The sequence below is a fragment of the Miniopterus natalensis genome, chromosome X (genome assembly GCF_054644295.1).
Source record: "Miniopterus natalensis isolate mMinNat1 chromosome X, mMinNat1.hap1, whole genome shotgun sequence".
In the NCBI taxonomy this organism is placed as follows: Eukaryota; Metazoa; Chordata; class Mammalia; order Chiroptera; family Miniopteridae; genus Miniopterus; species Miniopterus natalensis.
This window is the reverse complement of record NC_142103.1, coordinates 95,332,684-95,355,277: the sequence shown is the minus strand read 5'-3', so window position 1 is coordinate 95,355,277 and position 22,594 is coordinate 95,332,684. Positions and strand designations below refer to the sequence as shown.

At 39.1% G+C, this 22,594-nt stretch overlaps 1 protein-coding gene across 4 annotated transcripts in view; it reads left to right on the top strand.

Annotated features, from left to right (window-relative positions):
- CNKSR2 (connector enhancer of kinase suppressor of Ras 2) overlaps window positions 1-22,594 on the top strand; it is a 236,875-nt gene that overhangs the window by 145,670 nt on the left and 68,611 nt on the right. For 2 of the 4 annotated variants that reach the window (XM_087829498.1, XM_087829496.1), the window contains 2 exons: window positions 7,246-7,335; window positions 8,905-9,119. In XM_087829498.1, the coding sequence (XP_087685624.1) occupies window positions 7,246-7,335; window positions 8,905-9,119 (305 nt within the window). The remainder of the gene's footprint in view (window positions 1-7,245; window positions 7,336-8,904; window positions 9,120-22,594) is intronic. The other 2 variants (XM_087829499.1, XM_087829497.1) reach the window with 1 other exon arrangement.

Below are 22,594 nucleotides of genomic sequence, written 5' to 3'. Positions count from 1 at the left end.
ATAGTGCGTCCCTTAAAGACAAAAATGGGAAAGCCAAGAATAGAAATAGTCTCAATGATTTTCAGCTGGGGTCAGTATTGTCCCCCAGAGCACCTTTGGCAGTTTCTGAGGACATTTGCAGTTGTTATATCTGGGGGTCGAGGTGCTGCTGGCCTCTAGTGGGTAGAGGCCCTGGATGTCATTTAAACATCGTACAATGTACAGGACAGCTCCCAACAATAAAGAGCGACCCAGTCCAAGACGGCAGGTGCTACTATTGAGAAATCCTACCTAATTTAAGAAGAATAAACTGCTGACAGATTGACTACAGAAGCAGGTAAATATGACTAGAAAATCAAAGAGCCCCTATATGACACAGGGCCAATTGCCTTTTTGTTTTTATTCAGATAATCTATAAATGTACATTTATTTACACTTAACACATTCTCTGGGCAGAGTAGTATAAGGTTGTGAGTGTCTGGGATGACCTGCCCTGCTCTGCAATAGAAAACCTAATCATGACAAACACTGGAACGGGAGGGGATCCATTGTCTTTAGTTGAAATCAGAATGCATTTTCCCCTATGGGGGGGAAAAAGTAATAAATGGCAGCTTAGTAAAATTTAAATAGAGTGGTTAGTGTTAGCTCTCAAATCACAATGTGGTTTAAATAATCCAGCATTTACCTAAATATGTTCTTCAGATTACTAGTTCTGAAAGAGAATCTTTGTGAAAGGAAGAGACTATGTGGTTAAATGATATTGAAAAGTAGTGCATATTTTACCCCCCTCTTGGAGATCAGTAAATGCACATTAGCATACTAAAGGGTTTGAAAGTCTTGTTGAATTATTGTTTCCCAAATGTATTTGTACATTTAATCTTTCTCAGTTTTGGTCACAAAATACTTGTTAACTTTTCAGTGGAACTAATGTTTGATGAAATGTATTTTGGAAAATGCTGAAATAGACTTTTGCAGCTCCTTTTAAAGACACATATACCAATGATAAATTTTCTTTGTATTTTAAGTTCCGAAGAACTGTCTTACAGATAAGCATTTGGAAAGACTTCTATTCTTAAGTTGAACCCTGCCCCCAATAGATGGCTTGTTGAATGTCATCTTCATTTTGATCTTGCAGAAAAGCCGTTTTTAAAAGTAAATCTTATTTGTGATAAAAGTCCCAACTAAAGTAATAAATAGTAACGGGAAGGATGTGCTCATGGTGCTCTATACTCCAGGCTCCTTGTAGAACTACTGGTATTGCTGCAAAACAATTTGCCAGAAATCATGGAAGAAATAGATCCTTGAGGATAGGAAATGTCAAGTGTTACATCCAATCTTATTAAAGAAGAGGTAACTAAAAATTGCACACTGATTACCTTAATGACTGAAGACATTAGAGGAAATAGAAGGGGTCAACAGGGACCCCCAACAATAAATGTAAATTAAAAAAACAATATACAAACATTTCAAATATACATATGACAACCTAGCATTATTTTAGAAGTCACACCATGTCAATTTGTTTTCCATCTTTCTTAAGGGATGGACAACAAATGTAAAGTTACATCCACAGTGTATGTTCCAGTCCTCCATTAGCTCTTCAGCTAGCCTTTAAGAATTTTTTTGCAAGAGTTGCAAACTGAATGGGAGGACACTTAAACAAAAGCAGTAATCATACATGTCATAAAATTGTTTTTGAAGAAAGATGAATTGGATTTTTCTGTAAATGCGATGGTTTTGAATTCGCCACCGAACCAGGTTGATGTAGTAAAAGGAGCACTGGGATAGGAAGCTGAAAGTCTGGGTTCGCAGGCCACCTCCAACACTGACTTTCCGTGAAATCCTGAGAAATTAACTCTGGTGTGTCTTAACTTTTCATCTCTACCCTTCTTGCTAGCTTCACTGACTAACATGATCCCAAAGAGAATAATACTTGAAAGGAACTGGAAAGTTATTGCAAGATGTCATTTTGTTTATCTCAATTGAGAGTCTTCAGTTGATGGTCTTAATCCCTGTCTTTTCTGCTTTTCATGAAAAATGGTGACTGTCTTCCATATGTTTGTAAGATTTTCAAGACACTGATTTACTAAGATTTTAAAAAAAACAGATTACATTAATTTGTGGTTATCTAACTTGAAAACAGGATGCTTTTACCCAAATAATATTTGCATGCCCATGTCATCTTTCTTGCCCATATCTATTGCTGAGCATAGCAAGGGGCAAACGTACATTGGCACAGCTCATTTCATACCCACTTACAGGAGGGCTTCGAACTCTTTTGCCACTGCGACAGTGTTTACATCGTATGAATCCTCCTCCGTCTTCCCACGCCCCTCTAAGGTAGAATTCTCTCTATGCACGGTGACATTTCAACTAAGAAAAACCTGGCTCTCTGACTACAATGTGTATTGCAGATTTGTTCTCTTGGTAGAATGTTTACAGAAGATATTTTGGTTCAAAATATAATTAGCCATGGCATCAAATATTAAATTTTCCATTATTTATTTATTTATTCATTCATTTATTGATAAAATTGAATTGATTGGGGTGACATTGGTTAATAAAATTACATAGGTTTCAGGTGTGCAATTCTATAATGCATCATCTGTACACTGCATTGTGTGTTCGCCACCCCAAGTCAAGCCTCCTTCCATCACCATTTATCCCCTCTTTCCCCTCGTTCACCTCCCCACCCCCTTTCCCTCTGGTAATCACCATGCTATTGCCTGTGTCTGTGAGGTTTTTTATTTTTCATTAGTCCTTCACTTTTTTTACCCAGCCCTACAACTCCCCTCCCCTCTGACAGCTGTCAGTCTCTTCTCTGTCTATGAGTCTGTTCCTATTTTGTTTGGTATTTTGTTCATTAGATTCCAATGAGTGAGATCATATGGTGCTTGTCTTTCTCTGACTGGCTTATTGCACTTAGCATAATGCTCTCCAGGTCCATATAATTTCTGATGCAGTTTCAAATTTTCCCATCCAACAATTTTTATGTTACTCCCCACTTAAAGTCTAGATCACTTTTAGAAAGCAATAAGAAAATTCAAAAACAAATTGTAGCAGTTTTTAAAATATGGCCATAAAGCCATCGTGGCTCAGTGCTAGAGCGTCAGTCCAAGCACTGAAGGGTCTCGGGTTCGATTCCAGGTCAAAAGCACGTACCTCTGTTGCAGGTTCGATCACCCGGCAATCAATCAATGTGTCTCTCTCACACTGATATTTCTCTCTCTTTCCTCCCTTCCTTCTACTCTATCTAAAATCAGTGGAAAAATATCCTTGGGTGAGGGTTAACCAAAAACAAAACCAAAAAAAGGAAGTAAAAATATGGCCATAAAGATCAAAAGTGCCTGTTCTTACTTATTAATTCAAGATATGTTGTCTTTATCCTTAAAAAATTACTGACTTTCCATTTAATTCAGTTTTATTCCTCTTTAGTGGTTCTCTACCTTAAATAACCTTGGGATGTTTTCCTAGAAATGCAGTCAACCATCTGAAAGTAATTTTTCTGTCTGGAATGTGGGGAGTTTGATGGGTGTATGTGGCATGCTTATAGCTTAACATTCCTTACTGCACTCATTTTCATCAAAATATTGGCTAAATTATTCAGAACAGATGTGTATATATGTATATGTGTATTTTTTTTTCCTTCTTAGACTGTAAAGAAAGCTTTTTTGTGAGCATTAAAGGTTATGTCAGATTTAAGAAATTTCTCTGCAGTCTTTTTCAACTTTTGGCAACTGTAAGAGAAAACATTGTTTCTCAGGTGTTGTTTATCGCCCTGAAACTTAATGATTTTACCATGTTTTAGGAGAGGGTTTTTAAAAAGGACACACTTGAAAAGGCAGCCATTCAGTAGTAGTTCAATAGACATCATGGGTAACTTAATATGAGAATGTTTCTAGATAAGAAATCAGGAGGCAGGACATCTAGTTCTGACTTGATTACCAAACAGTTTTCTAGGGCTCAGTTTGTTAGAAAAATGTAGGGGTTGTTTGGGTTGGCCTACTGCCTTAGAGAAAAGGGAGGGAGGGGAGGAAAGGCTAGGAGGAGGAGAAGACCAGAAAATTGACAGGAAGGAAGGAGAAGGAAACTACGAAAATAGAAACTGGCAGCATATCTTGGACTTTTTGGGTCCAACGTATAAGGAAGGTTCCCTGTTTACTTTCTTACCGAGTTATCAGTCAAGAAATATTGAGCAGTTACTATGTTTAAGACACTATATATTAAGTGCTGGAGATACCACAGGAAATAACAGTGAAATCTCTCTCCCCTCGTGAAATTCACATTTTAGAAGGGGGTGCAGAATTCAAGCAACTAATTCGTTTCCACTATAACGAGCATGCTATGAGGAAAAACGACTGAGAGCAAATACAGAGAAACCCAACCTAGAGTAAGAAGTCAAGGAGTGTCCCTGAGGAAATAGCATTTTTTCTTAGCTTTAAAGGATATGTGTGAATTTAGGAAGAGAAGAGAAAGAGAAAGCTAGAGGTGCCAGGTTAAGAAAGCATTTCAGGGAGGAAGTAACCCTCTTTGTCAAATCCTGGTGATAAATTTAAAAAGCCAAGGGTTCTGAGAATTGTCTTTTGGACTTAGCAACGTGGAGGAACTTGCAACATTGACCGAAACAGTCCTGGTGAGGTTGCGGGGGAAGGAGCGTAACTGGGGAAGGTTCAGGGGAGAGGAGAGTGCACCTGTAAGTGTGGTCACACGTGTAAGCGCGGTGTCCTTCTGAGCCTCCCATGTTGTCACAGATGGCAGGATTTCCTTCTTTTTGGCTGAATGCTATTCCACCGTTTGCATATCTCGCGCTTCCTTGCCTTTCGGCCCCTGCGGGACACTTAGCTTGCTTCCGTAGCTTAGCCATTGCCAATAGCGCTGCCGGGAGCGTGGGAGCGCAGATACTGCTTTGAGATCCCCGTTTCCTTTCCTTCGGAGGTACACCCAGAAGTAGGGTTGCTGGATCAGATGACAGTTTTATTTTTCGTTTTGGAGGATCCTCCATAATGATTTCCACTGTATACCTGAAATTTGCAAGAGAGTCAAAGTTAAGTGTTCTCACCGCACACATGCACATACAGAAAAGGTAGCAGTGCGAGGTGAAGGAGGCATTGACCTGATTGTGGTGATCATTTCACAGTGTATGTACATTAAGTCATCACGTTGTATACCTTAAAAATCATGCACAACCTTAATATATGACATTTTTGTCAGTCATACCTCAATGAAGCTAGAAAAAAGGAGAGGAAAGGGAGAGGAAGGAGACTGAGAATGTAAATAAGGCTAATAGGCGTGTTTCTGTAAAGGGGAGCAAAGAAATTAGGATGGAGTTGGGTGGTAATTTGGGGATGAAGAGAGTTGTTTGTTTTTTAAGATAGGAGAAATTGCAGCCTACTTGTATGCTAATGGGAATCATTGGGTAGAAAGGGGAAAATGGATGCCGCAGGAGAAAGGAGAGGGTTGCTCAAGACATGCCCTGAGTGGGTACGAGGAACTGGGGTCCAGCCAACAGCCCAGTAAATGGGGACATCCCTAATGTCCAGCATCTTTCCATCGACACATTCAAAAGACACTTAATGAACACCTGCTCTGGGTCAGAATCTTTGCCAGGAGCATTCATAACAAAGATATAAGTCCTGATTTCTGCCAAAAAGTAGAAAAATCTATAAACAGACAGGTGCAATATGCAATACACTATAATAAATATTGCATGTACCAAAAGCACTAGAAAAGAGCTAAGGGTGATCAGGAGAGTGAGCAATTAACTCTGCCCAAGGGAATTGTAGCATTTGTAATAGCACCAAAGATGCTTTATTATCTAAGGAAAAGTTTAATTTCAAGCAATTCTGCACACCAGTATTAAAACAGCAATTACGTATTAAAACAGTATTCTTAGATAGATTATTATAAAGCACTCCATCATTGTCAATATTCTTAAAATTACATATATTCTTCTATTTGTGTTTAATTACAGCTATACAGGGTGGGACAAAAGTAGGTTTACAGTTATGAGTGCTTGAAACACAGTTTATTGTATTATTTATTAATTACTGTATTATTTTCCATACAAACAACTGTAAACCTACTTTTGCCCACCCCTGTATATAGTTTATAATAAAAAAAGCTACTTGCCGTCAATTTCAGAATAAAATTAAAACCAAATAGAAAAATACTGATCTTTTACCTCTATTGCATTTATTAGAATACAGTAAGAAAAACAGCACACAATTCCTGCCTCTATGGAGATCCCAGTTAGAAAGCTCAAGGATTAAACAATTATTACTTATAAAACCTTTAGACAGTATGTGGCATATGCTAAATGATATATGTGTTAGTATTATTATCAGGATTGTCATAATCATCATTATTATTATCCAGTCCTGTGTGAGCCTTCGCTTTACATTCCTTCAAAATTTATTAAGCAACTATTGTATGCCACATATTGTGCTAGGTCTCCTTTTTAAACTTTTATGTAATTTTTTGGCTCTTTTGTACTTCAGGATTTCAAGTTGATCAAAAATAATACACTGCAGCCACACCAAAATGTTATCCTTGAAGTCTATGCCATGAGCTCCGCTTGCTAAAGTAAAATGTTGTTTAGTAAGAATACAGACCCAGAGGGAAATGTGACAGGGCAAAGCGGTGAATACTTGGATCTTGAAACTAGAATTACTTATTCACAATAAAAAGGAGATGCTTGGGGCAGACCCAGGTATAGGCCTTGAAAGGGAATCTGGATATATTGCTGAAGCGTGGTGGTATCCAAAATGCATGGTAGGAGTTAGGTGGCAGTAAAGGTGGAAAGTTAGCATTGTGGTCTTCCAATGTGAAACAGCGGGTTAACGTCCGGGCAGGCCAGGCCACACACAAGGGACTACTTGCTGTCTTGGAGACTGGCTATCAAGATATAGACAGGTGGGCACTGAGAATAAAACAGAGGTCCAGTTACTGAAAATGAAGTAAAATCACTAAAATAATGAACCTCGTTGTAAAGGACCACCCTCAAAGTCTGGGGCTCCTAAAAGAGCAAACCTAGGCTGTTCTTTATTATTTACAAAAAGTACCTTATGTTTGAATTATCACCTGGCCAATTGCCACAGGCAGTTTCACCTTCTGGCTCAAAACACACATTTTTCATCTACACAAACGCCAACCATAATGTTGCATACGAGTGAGTGTGTTTTGCAGACTGTAGCTAAAATCCGTGTAAGTTTAAGCAGACATGGGGAAGAAAAACAATGTGATGTGAATTTTGTTCTCTGTGTTTAGGCAAGCTACGACCTATATCTATGCCAGTGGAATATAATTGGGTGGGGGACTATGAAGATCCAAATAAGATGAAGAGAGATAGTAGAAGAGGTAAGTGTTCTAGAATTTCAGTGTAGGCTGGGTTGTTGGAACAAAAAGCAAATTTAAATGTTTTTTAAACAGGATGTTATGGCTTCAATAGAAAACTTTTCATTCTCTCATTGACTCTATGGTACGCCCAAACCAGCTCAGACCAACAGCTTGACGATCTTGAACTGTTATTAAGTAGATATCTTCTCCAAAGGCCTCCTAAGGGATTCACTGTAAAAATGAATATCTCATTGTTATTCAAAGTTAATATTTGGAAAACAAGGTCAGAAGTGTGAAACTGCATAAAAGTTTTGTAAATAGAGTTTGTGATCAGTCCCCATTGGTCCGCAATGCAACCTCACCACTTTCATATTAATACAACCTTAAGATGAGCAGTGAAGCACATGGATAAAAGCTGATGGAAACTGGGCCAGTGACTCTAATGAAAACTATATAGAAATGGAAAAAAAAATGCTTTGCTTTTTTTCTCTTCTGTTTGCTGTTCAGGGTTATCTTCTTACTTGGGGGTGGGCTACACTTGAAGTATCTTCCAAAAGTAAGTTTTTATGTTCGCTTTTCCTGCTATTGAGGTGAGCAGTGAAGAGAACAACTGAAAGTCTCACTAGTAAATGGGATTCGCCCAAGTGTAGGTATGGTGGGCCCAGTGGTTCATGCTGCTACTTCCACTTTCTGGAATTGAGAGCCATTAAGTTGTAGATGAAAAAATAAGACAAATCCAAACAAAGCCGAAATGATTTATAAAAGCCTAAGCTCACTAAGCTTTTATCACAATATTTTTAACCCATTTGCCTGTTACTTCTACCAATGTACAGAATTTATTTCATTGCTACGCAGATGCACAGAGCACGCAGGGATAAGCAAGCACGAATATCTGCTTCATTAGTCTTCTTAACACTTGTTTTATGGAGCAGGCATTTCTGAAAATGTTGCTAAATACAGGAACATTGACAAACTTCTTTACATCTATATATTCATTCCATTTTCTAAACTTCAGTTTCTAACCTCATTTGTTTTTTAGAGGTAGTCAAGAAAAACATAAAAAGAGAAACGCTTACCATATGCCATCTCTGAGTCACTCTTTTGGAACTTCATGTGATAGTGACAACTTGGGGGGTAAAAAGCCTTATGAAGTACTAAGTGCTGGCTATCAATTTAAGCATAGATTTTATAAACTAAGTTTCCTGAGTATCGGTTCATAATGTAGGCTTTAACTTCTCCAAGGATGCTGCCTAACCTGCCATAGGTTGGTGTTTGTCATCAACTTTTAACACAATTCCCCTGAGGGAGCTTGTTAAAATTCGTATGAGGCACACACCCAGAACTTCTGATTCAGGTTCTGCAGGTGATTCTGATATAGTCAGTCCGGAGATGAAACTTGGAGATGTAATCTCTAGGCTGTCCATTCCTTATTGCCCTATGATCGGTTACCTGTATTTCCACCACGTAGGTACTTTACAAATTAAGTCAAGTTACATTTCTAAAATGAAATCTAATAGCACAATTAGGAAAGAATGGTAAATTTGGAATATTTGCATATTTATATTGGTGTATTTATCTCTTTTTATATAGAAAACTCTCTACTCCGATATATGAGCAATGAAAAAATTGCTCAAGAAGAATACATGTTTCAGAGAAACAGCAAAAAAGACACGGGGAAGAAGTCTAAAAAGAAGGGTGATAAGAGCAATAGCCCGACCCACTATTCATTGCTACCTAGTTTGCAGATGGATACATTGAGACAAGACCTCATGGGCACCCCTGTGCCGGAGACCACACTCTACCATGTAAGTAAAATTTCAGACTCTATTATACAGCTTTTATTTGGAGACTCTTTTGGCTAAATTCCAGATTATTTATTTTTATCCTGTTGTCAAATTTCCACAAAAGATCTTAAGCTTAGAGTTTATGCCCTTAAAAAAACATACAATGGCTGTTTGGGTTGTCCTCCGGTTGGTATGTTCAAGGAGTTCATGTGTCATAGCAGGTTAGATTCTTAATGAAATAACCTAATACGCACAGACTTGGTAGGGAATAAGTCTTAGCTGATTAATCATCGGTATAATAATACACAGTAAATGAGTAGCTGTAGAATTCAACGTTGAAGGTAGAATTTTTAATATACTCATGATTTTATTTAAAAATGAGCATCTACTAGACCTGGAGCATAGCGCTCAAGGTAAAAACGGGAAGGCATGGCACACCGTCATACGGAGAGAATGGCACCCCAAGGGCCTCGGTGTAACCGACCGTTGTAATAGGCGCGGGCGGGAAGTGTAGGAGGAATATGGGAGGAGGAGAGCCCTAGCCTCCTGGGGAAGTGAGAAAAGGCTTGAGAGTAGGAAGCATTTGGATGGCGAGCGAAAGAGGAGCAGCAGCATTGCGGGAAGACATGGAACTGTGCCACAAATGTGTGTGACTGTGGCATATCCTAGGACCTTCACATGGCTAAGAATTAGTGGTTCATTAAAAATGAGGGAAAGCATGTGAGGAAGGGGCAGGAGATGGGCCTGGAGACGTAGGCGAGCCTCGAGCAGGAATTTTATGATAAAGTACTTAGGCTCTTTCCTGCAGTAGTAAAGAGCTATTGAAGAATTTCGAGCTGGGGACTTGCATGGCGAGATTGGCCTGTTTATCTCTCTGGTGCAAAGCACTGATCAGGAGGTATGAGGCAAAGGTAGGGCCATTAAGCCAGGCAGAGGATGGTGAGAGACTAGGACAGTGGCAGTGTGGAGGCTGAGAATGTTAACCAGAACATTGAATCACAAAATCAACCCATTTTATATCATTTTGGTTAGAAGGGAGTTTGTTGTGCCAATGGGGCCAGAGCTCCTTCAGGACCCCTTGAAAACATGGACTACACTTTTCAAGTAATTTTAACAGCTGTGCTTAATGCTCAGAATATCAATTTTTTAAAAATTTGGCATTGCTGTCGAAGGTATTCCATTTAGGCATACAAAGTGTGAAAGATTTAATGACATACTTCAGTTGCTTTTCTGAGTAAAATTTTAAAAGCATCTCCTTATTCTGTAGCTCTCTCATAAAACTGGAGTGTAGAAAAATATTTTCATTTATTTGGGTTGAAGTGGGAGTGTACTTCACTTTCCTAAGTGCTCATTCTCTAACCTCTCCTATCCCCAGTTAATACCCCCAAGCCTCTTCCTCTCCAGGAGAGCAGTGCCCATGTCTAAACCTGCCCCTTTGAATGCCTGACAAATCAAATTACTATTTTTTCCACAGAAATTTGCAGTCAGTCTGAAATCAGTATTCTTAGCTGTATGAAAGGGGACACTTTTGCTATCACCAGTTCAGTGTCTGAACACTGAGCATAGTGCTCAAGGTGAAAATGGTAAAATCTGGTGTCCCAGTCACAAGTAACAGCCCGAAAGAAACCTAAAGATAAGAGCCAGCTGGCCTGCTCGAGAGGGAAGCTGGTAGTGAGAGGTGGGGCTGGAGAGGGAAGAAGAGGCCACTTTCCCCAGAGCATGGAAACTCCTCACGCTGGTGTTCACCCTAAGAGGAGCGTTACACTATTGAAGGCGCGTTTAAACGCTCAGCTTCCGCCGTCCTGTCACGCACATCTGGACAGGAGTATACTGCGTGAGGAGGGAACAGAGAGAGGAGTCATGTGGATTTTGAGCTGTTAAATTATGGAAGATAGTAAAAGGGGAGTCAAAAGAGTGTGAGTGTTGTCCAGGAGCGTAAATTGTTACCATCTTTCTGAAGAGCATTATTTAGTTACATGTGTCAAGAACCTCTTGTGGCAACTTCACTTCTGCAAATTTATTCCAGGAAAGAAATCATGTAGTCTACTTTTGCCTCCTACTTTCATTATTGTGTCCCAAATCTGTAATGTGGTAATTCCCAGGTATTTATCCCAGTTGATTTTTGACAGAGGTGCAGCACAGGGTAAGGAATATTAACGATGGGGGGAGTCCTCCCATGTAACACTGACCCGCTAATCCCAGAGTAGGAGGCTGGACACTTTCTAACTCTATTCTCTGGTTTAAAAGAAGCTAAGGAATTGTTAGCCTCACCATGCATGTTGGATGCCTATAACCAGTGTTCAAAAAGAGAACATTCTTTGGTGGGTTTTTTATTAGATTCTCAGTTCCCTTGAGGACCTTACCTTCTCTTCTTTAGTACTTTCTCAGTTATCAAGGGAGTTTCCATATTTGTTGCCTTTTGAATCTCACAACAACCATATTTGCAAATGGCAAAACTCAAGCAGAAGGGTTAAGTGATTTGCCCAGAGCCGTGTTGCAAAATAATGTAAGAGTAAGGACTGTAACCCAAGTCACCTACTCCAGTGATTTTTCCACACTCTACCCTGGTACACCATGCATGGCTAGGCACAAATGAATTTGTGCTTTAGCGACTGAATGAGTGAATTTTAAGAAACATGAGGGTTCCTAGGTTTATTTTAATAACATCTTTAGTACCTGGATTGATTTCTACCCAGATTTCTCTTTTGCTCTGTCACTATTTTTTTATGAAGTTTGGAAAGACATACAGAGCTGCTGCTGCTATGAAGCTGAGCCTAGAGTATTATAGTTCAAATTGCCTGGACTTCGGAGTAAAGGCAATGCAGACTTAAATGATTGCTGCTTATATTTCACAGGAATTCCTGTTTGTTTGTTTTTCTGTTTACACATGCTTATTTAAACATGAAAAAACTTTTCCTTATGTTAAATTTCCTGAAGCACAAGATCAATATGTAATCCAGTCACCTTCATGATGAACAACTGATCTTCATTCTTACAGGCTGCTATCTCTGCTGTAATACTAGCTCCGTGTGGTCTGAGTTCAAATTCAAAATAAGTTCAAATGAGTTCAAATTTAGAGAAAATTTAGTTGAATTTAATAGCAGGATTATATCAGCATTAAATACTCTTAAATAATTTACTAAAGGGTTGTGTGTGTGTGTAGGGTGTTCCTTACAAGCAGAACTAGATTATAACCCCTATTGGTCTGTTTTGGAAAGCACCCCAATAAAAACACACAAAGCAACAGAAATACAGTTTGGCTTTAGTGTTCAACTCACTCCTCTTAGCAATCAGAGCAGAAATGTTTATATAATAATAAAGAAGATTTATAAATTTATGATACTGTAAAATATAAAATTTTATTAATTCCATATATTTGTTATTCCAGTTTGCATATATTTTTTTCTGAAACTTACTTAAAAGGAAATCATTTACTGTGCTCTAGCTACCCTCATCAGCCACCAGTCTCTGCCACATCTTCTCCTTTGGATGTGCTGTTCCTTCTACCGAGAATGCTTTCACCCCTCCTTTCTCCCTACCTGATTCCTACGAGAACCTACCATTGCAGAGACACTTGCCCTTAGCCCTACCTCCTAAACTAAATCAGTTTCTCCTGTTATAGTCTCAGCACCCTGTATATTTTCTTTAAAGCCTTTCTTATGTTTTGTAATTATATATTTATACATGTGGTTATCTGCTTAGGGTCTTTTCTCCCCTGAACTTGACAGGGAGGGCATGTCCATGACAAGAACAGAGAGTTTCTACATTTTGGTCAGCTCTATATTTCAACACCTAGAGTACGGATAGTACCTTATAAGTGATCAACATAATGTGATGAACACATGAGTGAACAAGTGAGTGGATGTGACAGGAACGTCAGTGTCTTTCTCCGTATATCTCAGTTGATGTCCTCAGCCTGCAAACAGAGCCACCTCCATGTCCGAGGTCAACACTGCCCCACACAAGCAGGCCTTCAGTTGGGGCGCATTCATAGTGGGAATTGCCAGGAACTTAGTACCACAGGCTCATGCCCCATGTGCCTGGGGAGAGCCCTGGGGTTCTGAATGTCTTGTCACATTTGTCTAGTTCATATGACTAAATTCTGCTTTCTTTTATCAATTAATATTCCATTTTACTCTGATTGGAACCCTCCCCTTATTGCCCTGTCCTCCAAAGAACATCTGGCTGGTGTACTGCTACAGACGACAGACCATGTGGAACCTATCCCTGGCCACCCACCTATTTAAAAGGGTATTGGAAGCCCCTAGTAACTTATACTCACCACATTGGGCTCCCTATCAAGGCAGGTCCCAGTCTGCACCTTTGATCAGGGTGATTTACAAGGCTCCTCTGCTCCAGAGATGCCGCCAGTGCAACAAGATTAGCTCCCCTTCAGCCCTGCCCCAGCCCCTCCACTCCAGCTCCGAGCTCCAATTCCAGCTACTTCTTACTTTCTTCCTATCACTGCCATCTCATTATGGGGGTCACAATATGCCTGTCAGCCAAATCTCATATTATGGTATTTTTCAAGAGTATAACTTTATTTTATATACTTACTGATTCTCTGTCTGAAAAATGTAGGGGTTGTTAGCTGCCAGAGCCCTCGTCTGACCTGAGAGCACCTGAAGAAAAGACAGACAGTAGTGTGTGTGTCTGTGTGTATGTGTAATTCAGATGCTGTGGTGAAAGCCTTTAGATAAAGAATTATTAGATTCAGTACCTTTTTTCTACTATAATATTCACATGACAACTTGCTTTCACATTAAAGCTGCTAAACTAAATCGATAAGCAAAATAATAATTTATTTTAAATCTATATGCTGAGATGCCTGAACAAGTAAAATTTTATTAGGAATCCAGGCAACATGCAAGTGTACTTTCATAAACTGAATTATGTAATTTTAGATGGCTAATTTAAAACAGATTTTGAGTAGGTGTTCAAAAATCTGGATAATTCTTTTCATAACATTTCAACATTTGTGAAGCTTGTCTTAGGTATTTAGGACATAACTGCAAACATTCCATTGTTTTACTTCTGATAAGTACTTCTAGCCATTTTCATCAATTTGTAAAGGGATTTTTGATGGAGCTACTGGAGGAAGGAGGTGGAGAGCTGTTTAAAGGCGCTCTTTTTAAAATTTAACAAATAAATAAACATTATGAAACAGACACTATTCTAAGTAATTTACAAATTTTAACTCATTTAATCCTCATAACAACCCTATAAGAAGGGTGCTGGTGCTATCCCCATTTTACAGATTAGGAAGCTGAGGCACATGGATTAAGTAAGTAGTGAGTGATAGAGCTGGGATTTGAACATTAGCTGTCTGCCTCCTAGTCAGCATACTCTATTGCCCCTCAAAAAAATAGCATAATTTAGCAGAAATTGAACGATGTTTCTAGTAGTCTCAACCATGTGTAAAGCCCAATCTATGTGCTGTAGAATATGTAAACTAATATTGCCATTGTCGCCACTAATAATAGCCAACATTTACCAATTGCTTACTAAGTTTCTGTGATAAGAACTTATATACATTATCTCATTGAATCTTCAAATTCACCCTTGTGAGGCTGCTACTATTATACGTATTTTGCAGAACTGAAACAGAGTTTACCTTACTCATGGTCACAGACATGAAAGATGAGTCCAGGTAGTCTGACTCCAGAATTCACATTTTTAGATAAATCCATTTCTGTTCTTAAGGATTTTATCATCTATTAGAGAAGACAGAGCTATTACCATTACAGAGATGAAAAATATGTTATATTTTCAGCATATAAACATTTATAATTAAGTTTATCTGCAGTGATAAAGTTCAGTTTGTGTAATAGCTGCCTAATGTAGATGCATTGTTTCAGCACCAATGAAACTAAAGCAAAAGGGCAGTTGATTTTAGTGGCTTGAAAGCCATCTCTGAGCTAACAGTTGTCTATCACAACCTCCTTCTCTGCATTTTGACTTTATTCACCAGGATGAGTCATGGAACAGTGTGGTATGATCTTTCCCCTCACCACCGAGCTTGCAGATGTGAGACATCCATTCTAAATACTTCTGCATTCATAGTTGTGTGTAGTCTCTGATTTCTATGGATGACTTCATTATTTCTAGAGTGCTAATGCCAAATTCATAGTAGCACTGGCAACTCCCTGCAGGGAACAGCCTGGACTGCGAAAAGTGTTTCCCACTGGGCCACTTCACTAGGGCAGTGATTCTCAAAGTAGGGGCTGTCCTTGGCTAAAAGCCCTTGGCGGCCGAGGCTTGGTGCAGAAATGGCAGGCCTTTCTTTGACTCCTATGGCAAATAACACATAATTTCACATACTTTCATTCTCATTTGTGACTAGATAATGTTTATGAGTAATCTACTAAATGATTTTTAAAGGTTATGAGTTGAGTAACCATAAAAGAATGCATTACTGGAATTTACTGAATATCTTAGTTCACGATTTTTCTGTGAAGCCTGGTATTCATATGGCTGAAAATGCTGTTGCACAGGCACAAGGGGAGATGGCTTCAGTCCCAAGGTTTTTGGGACAAATGCTCTGCATTGTCTTCAGTTACCTGTTGTTTTCAGTTGCTCATTTTTAAATTATAACTTCTTTAGATTTCATCACTATTGATTTTAATTTGGTTTAGATTCCCTGCTTTACCTTACAGCATGCTATGATTCACATTACCCACAATTTTCTAAAAATGATACAATGAATCATCCATACCCAACAGTTCTTGTAGAGTCATACTCTATTTGGAAAGTGGGTACAAATGGACCACGGGGTCTGTTGGCCTGTCTTAGGGGAAGACAGTCAAAAACTGTTGAGACCTACTGTCTTAGATATAGATGAGTGGTTTAAAAAAAAGAAAAGAAGTTGTGACTTTACTTGTCTATATATATGAAACATTTTATGGAATGCAAGTCCGTGGAAAAGTCTAGGAGGAAAATTCACTTGTTTCCTGACCTTTCTATACTAATAGTTATTTTTGCATTCATACTTATGAAGATTTTTTTTAAAACAAATCAACTATCAGCACTACTGCCCTTCCATTTTCACATTCACCACCAAATAGTGTACTGATCATTGGACTGGCTAGACTAGGGTGTTAAAAATAGAAATACTTTTGAGGGGTTTAAAGATTCAAAAATACAAGCTTTCAGTTCCAGACAAGGTGGAGCACACATTCCATTTTCTTTTTCCTCCTAATCACAAAACAGAAGCAACATCAAAAACCTGGACAAAATATATGTCACCTGCCAGAAGACCCTGAAAGGTAGACAAAGAAGAAAGGCAGGCTAGGGACCTAAAGAAAAACCCAGTGAGTTTACTGGGGTTTTTTCTTGCCTACTATATACCCTGGCCCAGGTGCTAGAGAAGCCTGCAACCTTAAAATATCAATAGGCACAAACAAAATAGAGCCCCAAGAAAAGCCTGCTGTTTCCAACGGACCAGGAAAAGGGCGGCCGGACAGGACAGACACCTGTTACCAGTACCTGCCTGTTCTCAAGGTGAAACCATGAAAACAGTCATGCTCTTCCTCCGCCACAACGGGGTCAAAAGGGCCCATTCGCTGAGAAGACATGATAATCTTAAATGTATGTGCACCAAACAACAAAGATGCAAAATGCTAAAAGCAAAGTCCAAAAGAACTAAAAGGAGAAATTGGCAGATCTACAATTATAGTTGGGGACTTCAACACCCCTCTCTCAGTAACTGACGGAGCCACTAAACAAAAACTCAGTGAGGATATGGAAGTACTGAACAACTAACTACCGTCTACCCACAAACGGCGTCTAACTTCCAACAACAGCAGAACACATGTTCTCTAATCATGTAATCAAACTGGCATCAGTAACAATAGCAAGCAAGTCTCCAACCATTTGTAAATTAAAGGACACACCTCTAAGCAATCTGTAGATAAGAAAGGAAGTCACAAGGAAAACTGAACTGAATGCAGATGAAACTACAACACATGCTTAGGAGGAAACTTATACCACTAACTGCTTATATCAGAAAAGGAGGAAAGTATCAAATCAATAACCTAAACCCCCACCTGAAGAAATTAGGGAAAGAACAACAAAAAATATCAGCAAGCAGAAGGAAGACAGTAAAGAGCAGAAATCAGTGAAATATGAAAATAAAAACAGTGGAAAAAAATCTACCCCAAAACTGTGGGTTGTTTGAAAAGTCAAAAAAGAAATTGATAAGCCTTGAGCAAGACTGACAGAGGGGGAAAAAAGAAGATTCACTTTACAGGTATCAGGAATTAAAGAGGCGTTATCACTACAGACCCCATAGATGTTAAAAGAGTAATAGATAAATACTACGAACAACTCTGAGCACGTAAGTTTAACAGTTTAGATAAAATGAACCAATTCCTCAAAACCCTCAAACTACCAAAACTCTTTGAAGGTGAAGTAGATGATCTGAATAATCCTATAACAAGGAATTTAATCATTAAGAGACTTCTAAAAAAATAAGTATAGAAATACTAAAAAAAGAACCAAGCATGTAGCACCAATACTTTTGTATTGGTTGAGTACAGAAGTAATAATGCATTTGACTTTTATTCTGTTCTGTGGTGCTTTTAAAGTGTTGGCAGCCTGTAAAAGATTTGATGTATAGGCCTTGTGACTTAATGGAACTCCTAAGAGACCTTAAATTCATGAATTTTATTAATCGTGAAAAGGTTGTTTCAATGTTTGAAAACTTTTGTCTTATAAATTTTTGAAGCTTAATAAATTAAGCATTATGTAAACAAACAAAATAAAAATATTCACTAATACACTGTCACTTTTGAGAGAGATTTCTACTCACACTGTATAAAACAGACGATTGATAAACTGAAGCCAGTTCTTTCGGTTTCATGTTTGAACGAGTGTGGGTCTCATTCTGCTAGTTCCTGTTTAAATAATGGCTGCCAGGAAGCAAAGCATGAAATCTGGCTTAATTAGTGAGGCAACGTACAAAACAGGACACAGAAGAATTGAATTAGGAATTTATTAAGTTGAGATTTATTAAATTTTAATCTTATTGCAAATTACTTGTTGCCTTTGAGAAAATAAAAACAAATTCCAATGAGAGGTCCTTGGCTTGGTTGATGAGATCAATAATTATGAACTATTTGGGAACATCCCTGCACTAATCAGAGAGGTTAAAGAAGCAGCCCCCCATTCTCTATCCTGTTGTAGGCCTGTATCTCCCAGCTTTATAGCCTCAGAAACATCCTCAAATGTTGTTGGCAATAGGCCTTTTTTGCTCCTATAATCACTACCCATATTACATCGCCACCACAACTCATTTAATGAAACATCTTAAACTTAACAGCATTCCAATCATTTTACCCTTAAAATTCTTTAAAGCTCCTTCTCACTGAAAGACCATAACCTAGCCCTGGCCGGTGTCTCCGTGGTTAGAGCTCGAGGGCACGTACCTCGGTTGCAGACTCGATTCCCAGGCCTGGTCGGGGCCCGTGCGGGAGGGGAGGCAACCAACCAATGTGTCTCTCACATCGATGTTCCTCTCTCTCTCCCACTCCTCCCCTCTCCCTAAAAAATTCAGTGGAAAAAATACCTTCTGGTGAGGATTAAAAAAATACAAAGAAAAAAAGGAAAGAAAGACCATAACCTGTATCAAATTATCTTCCTCACTCAAACTCCTGACGTATTTGCCCCCATGAGAGCATCCTCTAATTTCACAGAACTGTAATCCTGGTGGTTATACCCAACCGTCATCCAAAGATTCCTCTTAACAAACTACATGCCTGGTTCTCTTAGCCCAGATCCCATGTGAGAATGAAGTTTAGGTTCATGAGCTGAACCTAGAGCCTCACTTCTAAATGATATTGCTAAATTTGTTTCCTAGCATCGCTACAAGTATCAGGCTAAGCCAGGACCAGGATCCTAAATAGTCTTGAACCCAAAATAATATGGAATGTTGAAAAATAGATCAGTGTTTCAATTCCTATTCTTTAAATGCAAATGATTTTAGATTAACTAGATGCAAGCTTTCCTGCCGTAGGAAACAGGAGAATAAGTTCTCTTCTCCTGTATTCTTTCATTATCATCAATTTGGAGCGGCCTCGAGAGACAATGGTGGTTATATCTAACTGCAGTGTAAAAGGGCTCAACATTACAAAAGAGAATTGTCTTTTCTAAGATAGTTCCCTAAGATGGCCAAGAATAATGTTGTATTTTTAGAACATGAGCCTTAAGTCAGCTCTGTGAACCTACACACGGTTTGGGTTCAATCAGGGAAACGGAAGCACTCAGTGACGTGGAATGAAGGACTATGTATTAATCAGCTGAGGAGCTAGTGAAGGTTCCTCAGCAGAGCTGGTGGTCATGAAGGAAATCTGGGTGTGAAGCCAGGGAGAGCAAGAGAAACTAGGACCCGTGAGCACACACTGGAACCCTGCCCCCAACTTCAGCAACGAAGCTGGAGCCCTCCACCAGGGGGTTCGCAGGCCCCCTCCCAGGACCTGGAGGAGCAGAAGGCCTTGCCGCCCCGGCTGTTGACCCCTCAAAAGAGGCAAGCCAGCGGAAAGTGCCGGGGTGAGCTGCAGCAGGGGCACACCCTGCACTGACCTTCCCAGGAAAGGGCTGCTGCTTCACTCGTGTTCTCCAAAAGTCACCGAGTTATGTTGTGGCCAGCGCTAACTGCAACCCCCAGGGAAGGGAGTTCTGAGAAACAGTTACAGCTTTACTAAGTTGGCACAGTAGGAAACCCCCACACTGAGGGTTCCCTTTGCATGGGCACTGCAGGTGCCTACCAGGTAAAACCTGCTTTAAAAATTATCTAGTCATGATCTATAAGGATCAGTGGTAAAGTGAAAAATTCTAAATTGTAAATCTGGACTGAGTTCAAAGTGCAGCCTACCTCTATGAAGATGTCATCCCTACAGCCTAATTATTTTAATTTCCCAAAGCATATATTGGAAAATATATCTTCAAATTGTATCTTATCTTCAGTCAAGAGATTGACTAATATAAGTAATAATGAGCGTAAAATGTCTACTTTACCTAAGAGGTTTCTACTTAATAGAACACATTAGAAAAATCTTTAAAGAACTTCTTTGCATACTCAGGAAGAATGCCAGAAGGCTGTGTACCTAGACAACATTACCTTAGCTAATTGTTGAATCTCCTCGACTTAGTTGCATTTCAGCATCATGTCCTTAATTTTTATCAGACAGCTGCTACAAGAAACAGCCATGTGAAATCCACTTGCTTGCTATAAAAATATTTTGAAGATAGCGTGTTTCCTACTCACTTTGCCCCCCATATATATTTTTTATAATTGGGTAAAGCTTTGGCTCCGTGATGACGCCTGGCACTAAGGTAGTACACAGATATTCTTAGCATCCTTCTTCCAACCATGCTACCAGAATGTCCTCGCCAGCGGGCTCACAACAAGCCAAACCCAAACTAGGTGCATCCGAGGCTACCAGCTTTGGAGAAGTGGCAGCAATCATCAGGCCCTGCAGAAATCTTATTTTTCATAACTTAGCTTGCATAAAGTGCCCTCTCTCTCTTACTCAGTTTTCTCATTTGTGAGATGAGAAGACTATGGAAAATGCCATCTAAATTGACAACATAATGATGATTTGATTTTTGCTGCAAACACAGAATTTTTAAAAAACGATTCCCATCAGGTTCTTTTTTCCCTTCTATTAGATAAAATCAATTTTGCTTTTGTAGTCTTAAAATCATGTCCTACTAGATGGTTCAGTGTGGAAGAGAAGGAAGAGTATGATTTATCTCTGTCAATTATTTTATTATAAAATGCATATAATGACTTTTAAAACTTTCTAAACTTAACTTATTTTTATCCAGTATTCTCTTTGAGATTTTCTATTAAGAAAAACTGTCTCCAGATCAAGAAAATTGGAGTAAAACTAGCAGATGTAGAAACATTTGAAGTGGTTGTCTTAAAGAGATAACCGTTTGTCTATTTTATAAGTGCTTGTCTATTATATAGTAGCAAAAATCTCAGAATAAGAGCTTGATATAAACATACTCTTAGCCATAAAGGTATTTAGATAAAAGCTAGCATGCTCAGAATGAATTACACTTACATGGCACAAGGTCGATGATGAGAAAATATGTAAAATATAGCACAGCGGCAAACCTAAAACTAAAGGTAACCAAAAAAAAGCTGTTTCGTTTCAGATTCTTTTAAATAAGCTATTAATTCAGTAGCCAGAAAAAATTTAATAATTATGGCTTAGTCATACGATTGCTGAGAAAATTGTCGTGTCATATACAGTGACTCCATTTGAGATTATTAGGTTTCGTTCATTCTTCATTAGAGGTGATTTTTTAATATAATTTGTTTCTCTATTTTCTTTTACACATAATTGATTTCCTTGTCATCAAGTAGCCTTCCAGAGGCAGATCTGGTTCTCTCCATTTTTTTCTGGTCGTAAATATTTCTTTGTCACAAAAGATGGGCAAGCCTGCACTGATTTCTCTGACACTCAGATGTCGACAGTTTGTCGAACAGAAGTGTAAGGAGCGGGAACTGCCCTAGTTCTGCTTTTCACCTATTCGAACTTTCTGCCTCTATGTGCAAATCTATATTAATTGCACACATTAACCAAGCACCCCAAAATAGCTGTCTCTAATATGGCTGGTTATAAGTTGTTTCCATACCTAGTGGAGCTTAAACATATACTAACTGCCTTCCAATAAATAATTTAGCATTAAGTGTTAAGAGTAACACTGATTATGAGTATACATAATTCTTTTGCTTTGTTGGTTTTTTTGTTTGTTTTTTGTTTAATATATCTTTAATGATTTCAGAGAGAGGAAGGAAGAGGGAGAGAGAGAGAGAGAAACATCAATGATGAGAGAGTCATTGATCGGCTGCCTCCTGCACGCCCCTGCTGGGGATCGAGCCCGAAACCCGGGCATGTGCCCTGACCGGGAATCGAACCTTGATCTCCTGGATCCTAGGTCGATGCTCAGCCACTGAGCCACCCCGGCTGGGCCATAATTCTTAAAACATCAATAATTGGATGTACATTGGTGACTAGCCATTTTCCCCTTCATTTTGAAGTCAGGATCATGTACAGTTAGTGCTCTATGAGATATTCTAAGAGCATCTGGTCCAAACCCCTCATCTCACAGATGAGAAAGCTGAGGTCAAGAGTAATTCAGTGACTTGATTACAGTCAGAGCTGGAATGTGGGCTGGAATATAGAGAAATCGAAGTCGGGTCTCCTGATTTCTTTTAGAGTTGCCCCACGGTGCTGCGCATTCCATTCCTGCCGGAACATAGCATTTGAAGTGTGTCACTCTAACTGGTGTGTTGAGAATAGACTGGAGGGCCTAGGGTAAGTGTGGAAGCAGGGAGAGGGGAGGATCAGGACAGTTCAGGTGGGGGATGATAGCGGCCTAGCCCCAGGCGCCCCAGGGGAAGCGGTGAGCAGGGGTTGGAGTTTGGATATGTTTTGAAGGGAGAGTGGACAGGATGCACTGACAGATTGCATATGAGATGCCTT